Source organism: Bactrocera tryoni, chromosome 2 (genome assembly GCF_016617805.1).
Source record: "Bactrocera tryoni isolate S06 chromosome 2, CSIRO_BtryS06_freeze2, whole genome shotgun sequence".
Lineage (NCBI taxonomy): Eukaryota > Metazoa > Arthropoda > Insecta > Diptera > Tephritidae > Bactrocera > Bactrocera tryoni.
In genome coordinates this window covers 22,960,404-22,976,934 of record NC_052500.1, presented here as the reverse complement: position 1 = coordinate 22,976,934, position 16,531 = coordinate 22,960,404, and the positions used below count along the sequence as shown (strand labels likewise).

The 16,531-nt window shown below is 39.9% G+C and overlaps 1 protein-coding gene across 1 annotated transcript in view; it reads right to left on the bottom strand.

Annotated features, from left to right (window-relative positions):
- LOC120769357 (neural cell adhesion molecule 1) overlaps positions 1-16,531 on the bottom strand; it is a 376,191-nt gene that overhangs the window by 36,544 nt on the left and 323,116 nt on the right. The window contains exons 5-6 of the mRNA XM_040096318.1: positions 13,055-15,289; positions 11,422-11,955 (exon numbers count right to left, since the gene is read on the bottom strand). Coding sequence (XP_039952252.1) covers positions 11,422-11,955; positions 13,055-15,289 — 2,769 coding nt within the window. The remainder of the gene's footprint in view (positions 1-11,421; positions 11,956-13,054; positions 15,290-16,531) is intronic.

The following is a 16,531-nucleotide window of genomic DNA, read 5'->3' as shown; positions in this document are numbered from 1 at the left end:
TCAGCACGAAAAGTTTAATCGGCATAACTTCCGAGACATCGTCAAGAAACCCTCTGTTTATAGTTGTTATTCTCTTCCTGTAGAGAGCCTTACCATCGTATAGAAAATATTTAATTGTCTCATTCTCTTCTACCAGCTGACAGTTTCTAACGGGCGATACAAGTAAAGGTACTTTTTTAAATAGCCTACTGATCATATCATTCGCAACACTGTCACCCATCTTGAGAGCAGCATTCATTATTGGTTAATATTCGACCGAATAGATCACGTCCCGCTCGCAGTGAAGAAAATATAGCAGCCGTGGCTGAGAGTGTACACGAAGACGATTCGACACCCTTCGCAGCAACTCCGACTGACGTATGCAACCACTTGACGCATTTTACGTCGAGATCTTAAATTGAAAGCGTACAAACTACAGCTTGTGTCTTCGAATTTGGGTGCTCTTCGTCAATTCAAGATTCAAGAGCAGCAATTTCGTTCAAAAAAAAGGATATTTTTGTATGTCTGTAGACAATATTGAACGACTTTTGCAACAAAATTGAGTTCACCTCCTTAAGCCCCATATATAAAACTGTAATACCGGCGAAAATATGATTATATGAGATCAAATATTTGTTAGCTGTGTTCCTAACCAACTAACTTCGGTTGCACCGAAACTATAATACCTTACACAAATACAAAAGACTTTCGTGCAGTCCAGTAACAGGTGCTAGGCAGTTTTAGGCCCCATGTCACAGAGCCGGCACTTTATGCAAGAGGCTCTACTTACGCTACTTCTTGAGCTGGAAACATACATGTCTGATAGGTATGGACAACTTAGTCGCCATCCTGCCATACCTGCACTAATGGCTTCCGACGTTTTTAAGCCGTCACTGTACCACTTAATAGTGCTGTCCCTTAACAGTACGTCATGCGTGTAGTTTCTCTATATAGTCTTACTGATGAGGATAACTACAAACTTCCTCCTCAACTTTATCCTTTTGCTAATAGTGTTCCATACAACCTTCTTCTGCTGGGATGAAATTACCTTCCCTCTAGCATACCCTTCGTTGGCAGCACTGTATGTTTAGTTGTTTGATTGATTACTAGGTTAAGCGGAGTGAGCTCTAGCATGACTTCTAGTGCTGCCGTCGAGCATGGACGCATGACACTTGACGCGCAGACCTAGGCAAGTCTTTGAAGTTTCAATAGTTGAAGTTCTAAAGAAATTTCCCATGCCTTCTAACCATACTACCGCTCCATATGTAATAAATGGTATTTCGATCATGGTGTACAACCATTTGATAATCCTTGACTAGCAGCTCCAGAAATACCAATCAGGCGATTGTACACCATGAGTGCCTTTGGCCATAGTCAGTGCCACATACTGTTTCCAACCCACACATTTGACCTCATTGCAAATCTTTAACACTTTGCCGTCAAGGACTCCTACGGCCCGGCAGGGATCTTCTCTTAATAAACGGGACTCTGGTGGATTTCGTCGGGTTGATGTTCAATCAACAGTACTGCACTGTTCTTTTGTCAGGGTCAAATATTCTAGTCAACATATGTTCAAATGACTACACAAGAAGTTCTCTTTATTGTTACCTTAAAAGTTAAGCAGAGTGTCAGAGCACTTTCTGAGTTAAATGAAGGATATATGAATGCTTGTAGTTAGGAGGATTTTCCCACTGCTTTGCTGCTTTTTATAACGAAAATTGATTTCACTTTACTTCTACAAAAAGTTTTCGCCATAGGAACCCTCAACTCATCGAAAGTAAATTTCGGATCTCTCGATCTTGCATCTCGGAGTTATAATACTCAATTAAAAGAATTGTGTTCGTATCGTACTTTTTCTGAAGTCGAATTAGTTGAAAACAGTGAAGACTAAGCAAGCTCTCTAAGATTGGATCAGATCAGATAAGATTAGATTATTAATTCGTACGGTCATGTGTTGGATCGCTCTCAGTTGGCTGTATACTAGTCCTTTCAAGCTTCACTGAGTGAAGAGTGGATTGGATGCCGAGAAAAGACTATCAAAGCCTAACACTAGCTCAATAGTGAAGCGCCAAGTAACCTGGATATAACGCCTATTTATGTCGAACTTCGCTGCCACAATAAAAGCTTCCCAGGAAACCTAAAACTAAGTTTAGTGCTCACATTGAGCCCACTTAACCTCAATTCATCTAATTTAACCACTGTGGTCAGGCCATTGCGGGAGAGTTATTCACTTCAACGCGGCCAGTTAGCGACGCACCTCCATGGCACATGGCTAGTCGGCGAAGTGCAAGCAGTTGGCAACACTAATAAGCATAAAACACATACAACAACAACAACAACAAATGTACGCCGCGCCGTACGCTAAGCCACAGGCCAACAGCATTAAATAACAAGCGGAAAGCGGCAGAACCGGCGTCGACGGCCGGCGATGACTAGAATGAAAGTGACGATAACGCAAAAACTATGGCGGAGGACAAACGTGCGCTGGTTAAGGCAACAGTAACGGTAAATGGTGAAAGTAATCAAAGCGGAAGCGGAAATGTATACAAATGAAACTTGAGCATTTTCCCCTTTTAATTATGCGCACTTATAAATTTCAAGTAACTGTGGACACAACAACAGCACTAACAATAATAACTAGCGAAACAACAAACATTGGTGAACAACGTAAACAAATGCTAAACAAGTACAATAATAATAACAACAACAACAACAACGACGCAGACAAGCACTTGTGACAACCGTAAATTTACAACAAAACCAACAGCAACAAAGCAGCGTACAATGTAAAAGTTCTGGAACAAAATGTAACAAGAAAAAGTTGAAAAAAAATATAAATTCAATGAACATCGGTTGTGTGCCAAGAGGAAAAGTTACCGACAAATACTGCAATACAGTGGAAATATATGCAACAACAAATTGCATGTTTATACACATGAAGCTTGTGCTTGTGTAAGTAGCTCAGCGGGTTTAAGGGAGTGGTGCATTTCTCATTAATAAGGTATTGAGTTGCACCGATATTATAATACCTGGTTCGATCAGGAAAATTTGTAGACAGATTATACCGTTACTTTCTATATTAATCTGTGCAACTTTCGTGGAAATGTCTCAGAAAATAGAAAAGTTTTCCATACAAGCACTTGAGTTGGAACGCTCAGTTTGCTTCGTAGCTACAAATTATTTTGACCCGAACAATACTGCTGTGGGCAAAAACTAGTAAGACTTTTTAATTTAAACTTCACGCGAAAACCCATTTTCGCACTGTATTTTTTTCCAGATTAGTACGATTGTCAGTGACATCTGTGCCAAATGTGATATCAAAATAATCATTACTGTTTAGTATACACTTGACTTTCTGAAATATATGATATGAACTCGGCGATTTTTACGAGTGGGTCATTACGTGTGAAATTGTTCAACAAAGAAGTTCTATTAAATTTTGTGTACGGGATCAAATTTCTGTTGCCGAAACATTCAAAATGTTGAAAAAGACATTCGGTGATAATTGTTTGTCGCGAACAAGTGTTTTTGATTGGACAAATTATACCAAATGGATCGAGAAGACGTTGATGACAAACCACGTCCAGAACGGCCATCAACATCAACTGATGATCAGCACGTCAATAAAATAAAGAAATTGGAGTTTGAGAAACGACAATTTACAGTCAGAGATTTTACTTGTATTGTAGGAATATCGGAAGTTTCAGTGCAAACCATTTTGAGAGATCAATTAGGCCTAAGAAAAGTGAAAGCTTTTTGTGGTTCCAAAATCACTAAATTTTTTTCGATGAACAACGTCGCGTCAAGGTCTGTGAAAGAATGCTTTCCACCTACCAGGATGTCATGAAATATATTATAACTGGCGATGAGTCATAGTTCTATGCTTATGACGCGGAAACAGATGATCAATAGGCCTAACAAAGGTGAGGCGGAGCCGAAGCCAAAAAACTACGTCTAAACAAGTCATAAACCAAGGTTTTGTTGACAGTTTTCTTTGATTAAAGAGGTGTGGTGCACTGCGAATTTCTTCCGACCGTCGAAACTGTCAACAAGGAATGTTATTTGAGTGTTAAGCGTTGTTTGCGTGAAGGTGTTCGTAAAACAAGGCCGGACTTATGGGCCGACAACTCTTGACTTTTGTACTACGATTATGCACCGTCGCATACTGCACTGATTCTTGGTGAGTTTTTCGCCAAATTTTTAACTATATAGTGCCGCAACCACCGTTTTCGCCTGATATAGATCCGTGTGTCTTCTGGCTATTCAGCAAACTCAAACGATCGCTCAAGGAAAACCGTTTTAAGCCAATTGAGGACATTAAACATGAATCGCTACGCGCATTGAAGGCTATCCAGAAATTGACTTTAACAATCGTTTCGAGGATTCGAAGGCACGTTGGATTACCCTGAGGGGTGACGACATAGATTTTGAAGAATAAATTAATAATTTTAAAGTTAGGAACAAAGTCCTACTATTTTTTGCTACATATTATAAGGATTTTAGCAGACTATTCCGTTGCCTTAGACAACAATCGAAGTTATTTATTTATCGCGCTTTCAGTATATATGACCAGTACCGTTAATTGGGGAGTGAACGGGGTTTTCATCCGATTTCATCTAATTTCACAAACTCGGTAGAAGTTCTTGCGAAATTCGGGTTGGGCGAATTTGGTTGTTACCCGGCTTTCAACTTTTCAACAGCTTGCAAGAGTATAAAAAGGCTGTGCATATACGAACTTGATTTTGAACGTTTAGTTTGAAGGGAAAGAAAAATATGTTTGCCAAATTTCAGATAGATATTTTAAAAAATGAAATCCTAGTGCGCTTATATACAGCCATACATTTACCCGGCCTGAATGGACTTAGCTCGCCACGCCACGCGTTATATATGTATATGTATGTATATTTATTTTACTTACAAACTTCGTGCAAACTTTACCTGGTCCGGATATACATACAAATATATGTTTCTTTCGTATAATAATTTTATAGTAAAGTGATTGAAATCGTCGAATCAATTGTCACTCTGAACTGAACTTAGGGGGCTTTACTCAACTATAAATACTTCACTTATGAAAGGGTAGAAAGAATAGTTTTCATGTAGAACACTGCAGTTTGGTAGCTATAATTTATATCTGACAGCGAAATCCCGAAACTTAAATCTTCCTATTTAAGTGATCAGAATACTCTCTTCCCGCATTTAAAATAATGAAGGGTTTATATGAAGTAAGCGCGGGCTGAGAATAATTTGTGTAGGATTTCTATAAGAAATATTTGTCTACAAGCTAGTATATCCCTTTGACACAAATCTGGTCTACGAATGGCATGGTCGGGTTTTGGTTATGAACTTTTTAGAAACGCCCAAAATAATATAGCTGAAAGAGAGATAGTTATACAAAATTGTAATGAGTCGGGCAAAGTATGGAACTGGCGTTGATTTTCCTACTAAAGAACTTCATCAGACGTACGAGCAGGTTCAGAGAGGAGAAAATTAAATGAAAGAATATTAGTCCCGGTGGTATCACATTAGACCTCATTAAGGCCTAGATGCGTCACCTAACAGCCTTCCATATATTCAAGTAATTTTCCACATTTCAAAGAACTTTGTCATACACATGGGGCTTATAAACTGTTATCTAAAATTTAGGCCCCATCGAGAAAACCTAAACTTCTTCTAAACCAAGTTGTCTTTAAACTACAGACCTTTAGTACATTACCTATAAAAAAAATTTGAAACCATGAATCCAATGAAGTAAACAAAAGCGCCTCAGAGACATTTCTCATTGTTTCACGTACAGCTTTGTGCTCATGGTTCGAGCGTTTGCCTTCATTTTGCGCCCAAAGTATCACAACACTGACTATCGACATTGTGATCACAGCGTCGCTTATGCAACGCTCCGTTTTCTTTTGTTTGCATTGTTGTTGTGCTTGTAATTGCATTGAGCTCACAGCATCATGCCAACAGTTACGTGAGGCCCCCGGTATCCGCTTGGCGGCAGTTGGCGCTTGTCTTACAATTCATATTTCCTCCTTTGGGTGCATTTTTGCGCTCCTTTGGAGGGTTGCCAAGCGCTTTTACTAATTTTTTTAGGTATTGTAAGTACAAATATTGGCATTGTTTGGCTTTTGTTCTCGCCCTCAATGTGATTTGCTGCTCGCAACAGCACTAATTTTTTATTGAAAAGCGAAAGAGCGTAATAATAATAATTGTAAAATTCCTTAAAATCATTAACTTCAAATGTAATTGTGTTGCATTACTATTAGTTTCGGTTCTTTTTCCTTCAGCTTGCCGCGCTCATTTTGTTTTTTCCCTTACCCTCCTTTTAGAAGTCATTTGTTGCTCACCACTGTGAAACAATTAAAGCCGCGTAATTTTTTATTGCTCTCATTTACTGTTATGTTTAGCAATAGTCCCCACTCTTCTGCTTCGCCCTCGCCCATCATTTTAGGTGGCATGTCGCATTACATGCTAAATATTATTTTGTAATCACAGAAATTTGTATTTTTTCCGTTTCATTGTTTTTCAAGTATGCCGTATAGCAGAAACTTTCGAGAGAGGTATATTGGGGGCAAAGTTATTAACGCGAAATTGTTTAAAAATCAGCGAGTTTTGCTAATTGAATTCAGGAGAATATTTTAAGCTAAAGTTTTCCACTGAAAATTTTCGAGTGAAGTTCGATTAACTCTGAGGGCAATACAACTCTGCGCATAAAATTGAAAGTATCTTTAATTAGGACAATCATCATGCTTAGAAAGCGTGTATTGTTTGAAGTCTTGATGGTTTTTGAACGGAACTGAAGATCACGAAACATTTTTTTATGTGCTGATAGAAAATGTTTTAGAAACCAGGTTTTATTTCATGAATAGTCTAAAATCTACTCAAAGCTTTCTTAATTTTTTTATCGCGATTATATGTATGTATATATACCTAGGAAGAGTTTGACGAAGCATCTAGGCCTTTAGGAGGCTCGTTGTGAAAACACCGGGAATAAATATCAGTGTTGTATCCTCTCTCTCTACTTTAGATGAAGCCCACGAAAAGTTGCAATTGGAGAATGATTATTTTGATAAAAAAAAATGAACAATTTGTAGACGTTGCTCTTGTGTATATTATTCCATGATGAAATTGCAAACATTACTGAATGCAATTAAAAAAAAAATGACTGACCATGACATATTAAAAACGGTCGGAACAGCACATATGTACATAAGAATCATATCATCTCCGTTGGAAAACCCGATGCAATTTTCATGACTTAATAATAAATTATTTTATTATTTTGACAGTGAAATTTTAATTACCAAAATGTTATAATTTTTATAGGTTCTCAATATATAAGTATGTACAAAAAAAAGGTTCTGCACAACTTACTATTTCGCTTGCCGAAAAAACACTTAAATCAGGTGATTCTGAGCACGTACATATGTAGTATGTATGCACATGAGAGTTTTTGCAAAATATGTTGTAACAGTTGACGTAGCGGACATTTTATATGAAAAATCGCATGCGAGTAAAATGCAACAAGAGAGCCCACACACATCTTATCCTCTTCTTTTGTCGCAAATGCAGCGAAAGCAATAACACAACTTAAATGTCTCATGAAACACTAGTGATGACTGAGAACGAATGAGAAGAATACGCACTCTCGAACAATAAATGAGCATCAATGCCACCAATAACGGACAAACTCTTTAGTTTTTGAGCAACGAAATGAAGTGAAGGAATTTTATGACGCGAAAGTTGGTGTCTAATATATTATGGTGAAAAATTATATTGTGTAAAGTGTTTATAAGTGTTTATTGAATATTTTTGTGAAATTTTGAAGTCAAGTTAGTGCGCGTTCTAATAATATGAAAATAAAATAATAAAATGTGTCGTGCTTGTGAATAAAGTGTTGTGAAAGTTGCAATTCATGTTTGTGCGCATTTCAATTCTTTTGTTGTATGTATGTAAGTCAATATGAAGGCTGCTGAGACAGGAGCGATGCTGCATGGCTGGAAAGTCAGCATAAGAAACGGTAAGTCCATATTATATCTACATATGTATATGTATGTAAATGCATGCATGCATAAACATGCTTATAATTGCTCAAATTAATTACTACATTTTTCTAATAATATATTTTTAGTATGTTTGCGGATGATTTTTACTTGCTGAACAGAAAATTTTCAGCATATACATATGTTTAAAACTTTTATATTATGTACATATGTATACAGTGGGGAACAAAAATGTGTACACGTGCTTGCTTTGCGTCCTTATACTTATCTGTAGAAGTATAGAAGTAGCAAAGACATTTTAAAAAGCTGTTTATCCCTTTAGTTCATATTCAATTCCGAATAGAATGGTTCAAAATCAGGGGTGTTGTGGTATTCAAGACAGATTTGAATTGAAAACCAATTCTGTTTTTCAATGGTGTTACTGAATCTGATTGGATTTTCAACTTTTCGAGCATACGCAAAACCAATATTCGAATCAGATGTTAACTAATGGGACAAATGACTTGCAAAAGAATACAAATTCTGTTCTGAACATCAAAGCAATACTTAATATCTGAATTCATGACACATTTTTTTGTCGGTTTCAATTCTGATTCCGACAACTAGCAGATTCCACAACACCACTGAATATAAAATATCGAGTTCTTTAATTCATAATACATATCATAATACATAATTCATAATTCAAGCTTTGGAGGTTTGGCATACTTTCGACCAAATTCTGTGTAAAATAATTTGGAATGTCACTATGTGTTGTCCTAACCTTCATTTGATGATTGACCACAAGTTCTCAATCGGATTGAGATCAGAACTTTGGACTGACCACTTCATCAATAAGAAATTTTAGTTGCCAAGCCATTACTTCAAGTTTTGGATGTTCGTTTTGGGTCATCATTATATTGAAAAATAACTTACTCTTTGCAACAAGCACTCCTTTCCATAAAATCGGGTATATTGTTTGCAAAATATGCAGAAAGTCTTGTTTTCTCATTATTCCGTAGAATTTTGTGAAAGTTATTACATGTCACTATGTGAAGCAGTTCTATACCATTACGGGACTTTCACCATACTTCATTATTTGTGTAACATGGTTCCTGTGGATGATCTCACCATTGGCAATGCCAGGAATATTGGTTGTCAACTGGTTGGAAATAATTAAATTATGATTCGAGTAACCAGATTTCAAGCTTCCAGTCATCTGTTATCTCATTTCGGTGCTCAGTGAATTTCAACTGTTCCTTAACATTTTATACTGGCAATGCACTGGGTTGTATCCTAAGCTATTTTTCAGACTTTGATTTCAGCAAGTTGAAAAAGTATAAAGTGTTCGGTTGCAGCCGAACTTAGCCCTTTCTTACTTGGCCTACATTCTTGCAAGATCAAATTGACGCAAGAACTGAAGCCGCTTGACCACCAAAATCGTCGGATGTTCATGAATTGGATTGAGCAACGATCTGACAAAGATTCGGATTTTTATCAAAAAATCATCCTCAGCGATAAGGCTCATTTCAAATTCGTCAATAAACAAAATGTGCGTTATTGGTCAGATAGCAATTCACACGTATTCCATGAGTCACCATTGCATCCCGAAAAAATTACAGTTTGGTGCGATTTATGGGTCGGCGGCGTAATTGGGTTTTACTTCTTCCTTGATGATTAAAACCGGCTAGTTTCTGTAAATGGGAAGCGCTACCGCTCAATGATAACCAAGCATGTAATGTATTTGGCCCGAATTGGATGATATGTACTTGGATAATATTGAAAACCTAGTTTGGTGAACGTGTTATCTCTGAAATGGCCCAGTCAATGGGTCACCTTGGTCTTGCGATTTGACGCCGTTAGACTATTTCCTGTGGAGCTACGATTGATGAACGCTTGAGTTCCCTACATAATGGCATCGAATGTACTTACACAGGAATAAAGAATTTCATTGACATTCCAACCCCTTTTTGTTTGCTCTTTTTGAAAAATACGTTTGATTCGAACATTTCTTTTACTTGAGCCTACGCGCCCTATGCATCTCAAGTTTGAGCCAATTATAAACATCCAATCTTTCTTCCCTTGATATATACGATGTTGAGCCAATTATAAATATCCAGTCATTCTCCCCTTGATAAATACGATGTTGGTAAGGTTATTCTTTCTCCGCTACCACTAGCTGGAGGGTTCTTAATAATATGCACTGGTCGCATCCTAACCTTTGTACGATAACATATAACTCATCTATCTATCTTTCGCAATGTTCACCGTCATTAAAAGCTAAATCCGCCTGGCGGCTTTCCATTAGTCTTATTCGTAGACAAGCTTCATAAATTTCGCGCAGTTTTGCGATTACCACTGACTTAAAACCTCTTTCTGTTCCTGAACTGGAAAAGACGAAGCTATCGAAATAGTTATTTAATTTCAAGCTAGATGAGGAAGAGACATTATTAAATGGTCCTACCTATGAGAGGCTTCACATAATAACCAAGAGTTAGTAGAGACCCTTTCGAATCTAGCTGAGCTCGTGGTGGTCTTATAGCAAATACCTTTTTTGTTATTCCACTTTAACCTTTCCGAACATGAATGTAGAGTCGTAATCTGGTTTGCGCAAGGTTTCAGTTTTCATTAATAGCACCAGTGCTGAGTTAAACTGTCTAGAGTCGAACTATTTTGGACGAAATTGCGAGGAGAACTTTAAAACTAAACTGTAAATTTCGATCTTGTCAAGAAAGGTTACATTTTCTACTTAGTTAGAGCTTAATTGCGTTAATATTAATCATTGCATAAGCCGCACTCTGACACGCCCGCGCTGACCTTCCATGTGGGACCTACTGCGAGAACAGTGCGCTCCTTGTCATTGTCACATTCAATAAATTTCAACTTCAATGTGTCAACGCCTGCGACATGTCAAAATTAGCAACATTTGAAATTCATCCTAAACTCTAACGCCCACACACGCACGCAACGTGAATTGAAAGTAGTTGAAATAGTGAAGGATGCAACTTGCCAATTTAGCGTGAAACGCCTCGAACTCGTACACGACTCTCTACAAAGGCAACTTCAATTTTCATTTCGCTCATTATGCTGAGAATTGCATTTGTGCACTCGCACCCGCCGACGTCCCACTGTGGCCAGTTCGCTGTCTGACTGCCTGACCAACCGGACAAATTCCATCCGCTAACTACTTTTGTACGGTCCAACAGCGCTGCGCTGTCTTGTTGGGCCACTGCCGAAATGAGATTACGATTCGACGCCGCATGAAAACATTCAACGAAAGAGCGAACGCCGCATCAGCACAATTATGAATGCAAACATAATCCTTGCGAGCTTTGTCTTTACACGCACGCCAAATGAGGGTGAGATGTTCATGATGCAATGGGAGCTGGGTGCTTTGGACGGGTGGTCAATTGGTGCATGGCACATTCAGAAACTTACACACTATATACTATTGGGTACTTACACTCGTTGCGCCCCGCCATGGCCGAGTGCGCTAATGGCGTCACTTGGTAGCTATCCGCATCACTGCCAACACTGCTGCCGCCGCCTCCACCACCACTGCCAAGCGTCGATGTGACATGATAGCCATAACCATTCTGCGAGCCATAGACTGTCATGCCCGCTACAGTGGCGGCGGATTTCTGGTGTTGCTGTTGCTGCTGCTGATGCAGTTGTTCCTCGTTATCCTGCACAGCTGTGAGTGTTAGCTCCATCGCATGCGAATCTCGTGATTTGCTGCTATCCAGACTACCGGTTGGATAATAGGGTGGTGGCGCTTGATTTGTTTGCGCCACTATAGATGGACGACCCGAGTCGAGGTCGTATTCTTTGGCCGGTGAGCTAGTGTTGGTCTTCTTCTTGTTGGATGCCACGCGTCGGCAGTGACAAAAGAGCAATAAGAGTCCGACGAGCAGTAGGAATGCAATGGACGAGACGATTATGGCTATTACAGCGGATGTCGTTAGCGTTGATGTCTCAGGCATATATGATTTGCCAACTGCGGTGATTTGCGTTCAAATCCATGCCAAATGTTTGCAGAGTCGATTGATGAATGGAGACGTGTGAAGAAAAGAAAAAAATTAGCGATGAGTTTGGCGAAATGTGAAGTAGGAATGGTGTCATGGAAGTGGACATGAACTTTAGAAAGTGTAATGGAACAGGGTTAACCTAGAAAGGTGAGGAAGTTGTATATGTATTCATGTAAGGCAGCCATTTGTGGATCTCCACATGTGGTCAGTCGAAGTTAACAAAGACATCGAAGAATATTATTAGTATTTAGAGGTTATGGACGGAAATACTTGGAAATAGCGAAATAGTCTGCTCGCTGTGATAGCTGAAATTCCAAACTAGTTTGGTCCTTTATCTTAAAACACTAAGCGCCTTGTTTATGTCTCCTAAGAAGATTATTAAAAACGAAAGTCCGGTAGCTGTTGAATATCTATTACGGCTAGGCTGGCTAGGTCATGTCGTCCGAATGGACGAAATCAGCTCTGAAAGTTTTCGATGTAGTACCCGCCTGGGGAAGTAGCGGAAGAGGAAGACCTCCACTCCGTTGGAAAGAAGGACCTGACTTCGCTTGGAATCTCCAATTGTCGCCACCTTGTGAAAAGACGAAACGACTGGCGAGCGGATTTTACACCAGTAAAGAAGAATAAGAGGTTGAATAACTGAACATTGAGTATAAGATCTCTATAAAGGAGGCTGGGCTCAGGAATATTTTGGGTGGATGTGTTAACTTCGTAGGATCGGAATCCAATGGTAGTTGAAGTGAAGACTGTCATAACCCATCTATTTAGAGGATGGGCTCTTTACACGCAGAAGATTAACTGGGTCAAACCCTATTTTCTTTATAGATTTATTGTGCTCTGGGTGATTCCTACTTCTGCCTACGTGAATATAAGAAATTTCCAACTGTAGTAGCTTCCAACAAAAACTCTCGAATTCGCAATGATGGGCTATATATCAGAGAGTTTTGAAATGAAAGAGCAATGTAAACCGCGGTAAAGGCGCTGCCGAGAGGAAGCAATATTTCAAACTAAATACATCTGCGACACTCACATCAACTTCACTCACTACTTTGTACTGGCTATACTCACTTTCCGCATTCGCATACTGTCCGCAATGGTCGTGATTGGTGCGTAGGCACAATTTCACACGCACCGTCGGTCCCTGTGCCGTCTCCGCCAGCGCCAACGTTATGTCCTCAGCATGGCCCAGTGTACGGCCCGATGCGCTGTAATGTGTCGTTTGTGGAATGTGATTAATTACTGCCTCTTTGAATGTGGCCTCACTGCCGGATGGGAGTAATGTCACTGTATCCACAATCTCCCATGTGGCCATTGGCGTTTCGCGATTCACCAATGATTCGACTATTGCAATTAATGACAGACATGTCGCCGCCACATTGATACCCAGAACATGCGAGTTGGGATCATAGGTGACATGCAGGGGTGGCGGAATTTTACTGACTTTTGTGGTGGCCAACACTTCGTTGGAGTAGCCCGAACTGCCTTTCGAATTCAGCGCATACACACGAAACATATAACTTTGATACTGATCCAACGGCATCACTTTACAGGGATTCTCACGATAGCAATCGAACTCTAACCAATCTGCTGAGCCAGCGCTACTGCCAGACGTAAAGCTCGCAGCAGCGCTACTGCTGCTGCTACTGCTCACAATGGATGTGGTGTAGGTGTGTGTGGCGCAGTCGGAAAGCGTTTGTTCGCGCGGTGTTGCCACGCGACGATAAGTGACAAGGAATTTTGTGCTCAACAAGCCGCCATTGAAGCCCGGTATCCAGCTGAGTATGGCATAATTGTGCGATATTTCCATTACTTTGAGCGCGGTGGGCCGCTCCGGTGCACCCTTGGGTTGCAGTCTAATCTGCGTGCGTATTGTGTCGAGTGGATTGACAGCACGACAAGTGTAGTCGCCATAATCGGAATGCGAGATATGGTTTATGCGCAATATCGAGGTATAGACATCATTATTATCCGTGCGTATTGCAATTTCATAATGACCATCCGAAGACATTGTAAGCGGCGAAGGATTATTTGCAAATTGCCATTGGAATTCTGGCTTTGGATATGCTTGCACCTTGCACATAACCTCCGCCGACTCGCGCACATCGTAAGCCACCTTATTATACTGATGCAAAACAATCGGCTCGTGCTCGATGCGTAAATGCATGCTCGAGTTGGCCGAGTTCACCTCATTCTCGTAGAGACAAGTGTAGAGTCCACGATCACCAGGCACCAACTGATTGCCATTCGGCCGCCCTTTGCCGCGGAACTTCAGTATGCTTTGCACTGTTACGACGCCACCTTGACCTTCGGTGGGCGTTGTGCGTATATCATACATCTTACGACCTGGCAGTACCTCGGTACCGTCCTTGATCCAACGTATAATGGGCGTAGGTTTACCCTTGGCGCTGCAAGTGACCGCATAATCGACATCGCCCACACGTCGTGTCATGTGTTGTTGTAGTTTGGCCAGAAATTGTGGTGGCTGGTGCACTTCGAGTATAATCGTAGCCATCTTACCAATACCCAACTCATTAACGGCATGACAATGATACTTGCCTTCGCTACCGAGATGCGCCTTCGGTATGGAGTATTGTGGTCCTTGCGCCAAAATCTTTTGTGTATTACTAAACTCACCATCCACATCACGAAACCAGCGATACTGTGGCACTGGCCAACCGGGCGGATTAGCCGAGCAACTGAGCGTAACACCGTTGCCCACATGCACAATCGGTTTATTCGGTGTTATGTAGGCTTGCCCGGGTCGGTGTCGCACCAACAGCGCCACCGTGGAGTTGCCAACACCTTCTACACGTTTCGAGTTGTAGGGGTTCATCAGATTGACAGCACGGCAAATGTAGTTGCCGGCGTGTTCGGCGCGCACAGTTACCAAAGTGAGCAGTTCGCCAGTGAAGCGAAAATCCGGCGCTCCCTCCTTCAACCATTCGATGGTAATGGGTGGCGGGTTGGCGGTGACATTACAACGCACCATAACTGTTTCGCCCTCCTCGGCCTCGTGTGTCTTCGATTCGATAACGACTATGGGTGGGAAGAGCACATCAAGTATTATGTCCTTCTCGCCTGATTTGCCCAGCCCATTGTCCGCGTTGCAAGTATATTTGCCCGCATGATGGCGCCCCACGCGATAGATAGTGTGCGTGGGCGTGGCACTAACATATTGCCCGTTGCGTGACCAACGTACATTGGAGACTTTGGGTTTTGCATCGACATTGCATTCCAATTTGGCGATGTGATCACGTTCGATGCGCAACGGATTTTGTGGTCCCACCTCGACGCGTGGATAAACTACAAGTAAATAAGATAATAATGACGAATTAGAAGAAGCACAAATATAATGAAGTAAAGCGTCTTCAAAGCATATATGTGACCTGCTGCTCCGGCGTTATGGATTTCTATAAAATAAACCCATAATATGTGACCTGGTCTACGAAAAGGGGGCTTAAGTGTCAAAAAAAAGGAGAACAATTAATGAGATAACGAGAAACTGAGGATTATTTTTAACAGCTTTTCCCAGAAAACTAGTTTTCGCACGTTAGCCCCCTTTTCGTAGACCAGGTCACATATTATGGGTTTAATTTATAGAAACCCATAATGCTGGAGCAGCAGATCGTATGTTTGTTGGATTTGTAATTTCGATTTGTTTTGAAAAGATAGAATTGGTCAATATACTTTATAGTGGTCGTTTTATAGTGAACCGTTTCTTCTCTAAAATGCCCGTTATATTCTCAGATTATTCTCAAGTTATATTGTAAAGAGTTTCATAATGGTGAGCTTAAAGAGAACTCGATTATAAATGTAAGTGTGGTAACATCTCACACAGTGGTGGCATAAATGTGGTGAATTTGGGTGTGGTGAAAAAATTATAATAATAAATGTATATTGTAATATAATGTATGCTTTCAGGGTATAAATTCGATAATGTGAAGAGAAATTTATCACGGGATGTGAAGTATTTTGGTATGGTGTATTTAAATTACTGTAGGCTTAAAGTTGATTTCGAATACGAAGACTAAGCGCAACTCATAAAAAATTGCTGAAATAATAACTATACACACTTAGGTATATTTTAGGTGTTAAAGACCACGTTTACAAAGATTTTTATGTGGTGAATTCAACTGTGGTGTATTAAAATGTGGTGAATTTAGGTGTGTTGTGAAAATGCATTATAAATTCCAGCGTGATGTTTTTATGATTATATGATTTGCAAGATATTTTTGTGTGGGGAATTCAAACTTTGGTGTGTTAAATGTGGTGAACTTAGCTATGTTGAAAAAAGTTTTCGTAATTTAAAGCGTGATATTTTCATGTGTTGAATTCAATTTTGTGAGTTAAATCGTGGTGAATTTAGGTATGGTGAAAAAATGTAATAAAATATCATGGGTGATAAATAAGATAAAGTAATTAAAAACTCTTAAGTTCTACTTAAATGCTGAGTTAAAGCTTACTTCACAAAGGAGACCACACTAGTCTAACCTCACATTTAACTGCATATAATATCAACACTTAACCTAAATAGGATATATGATG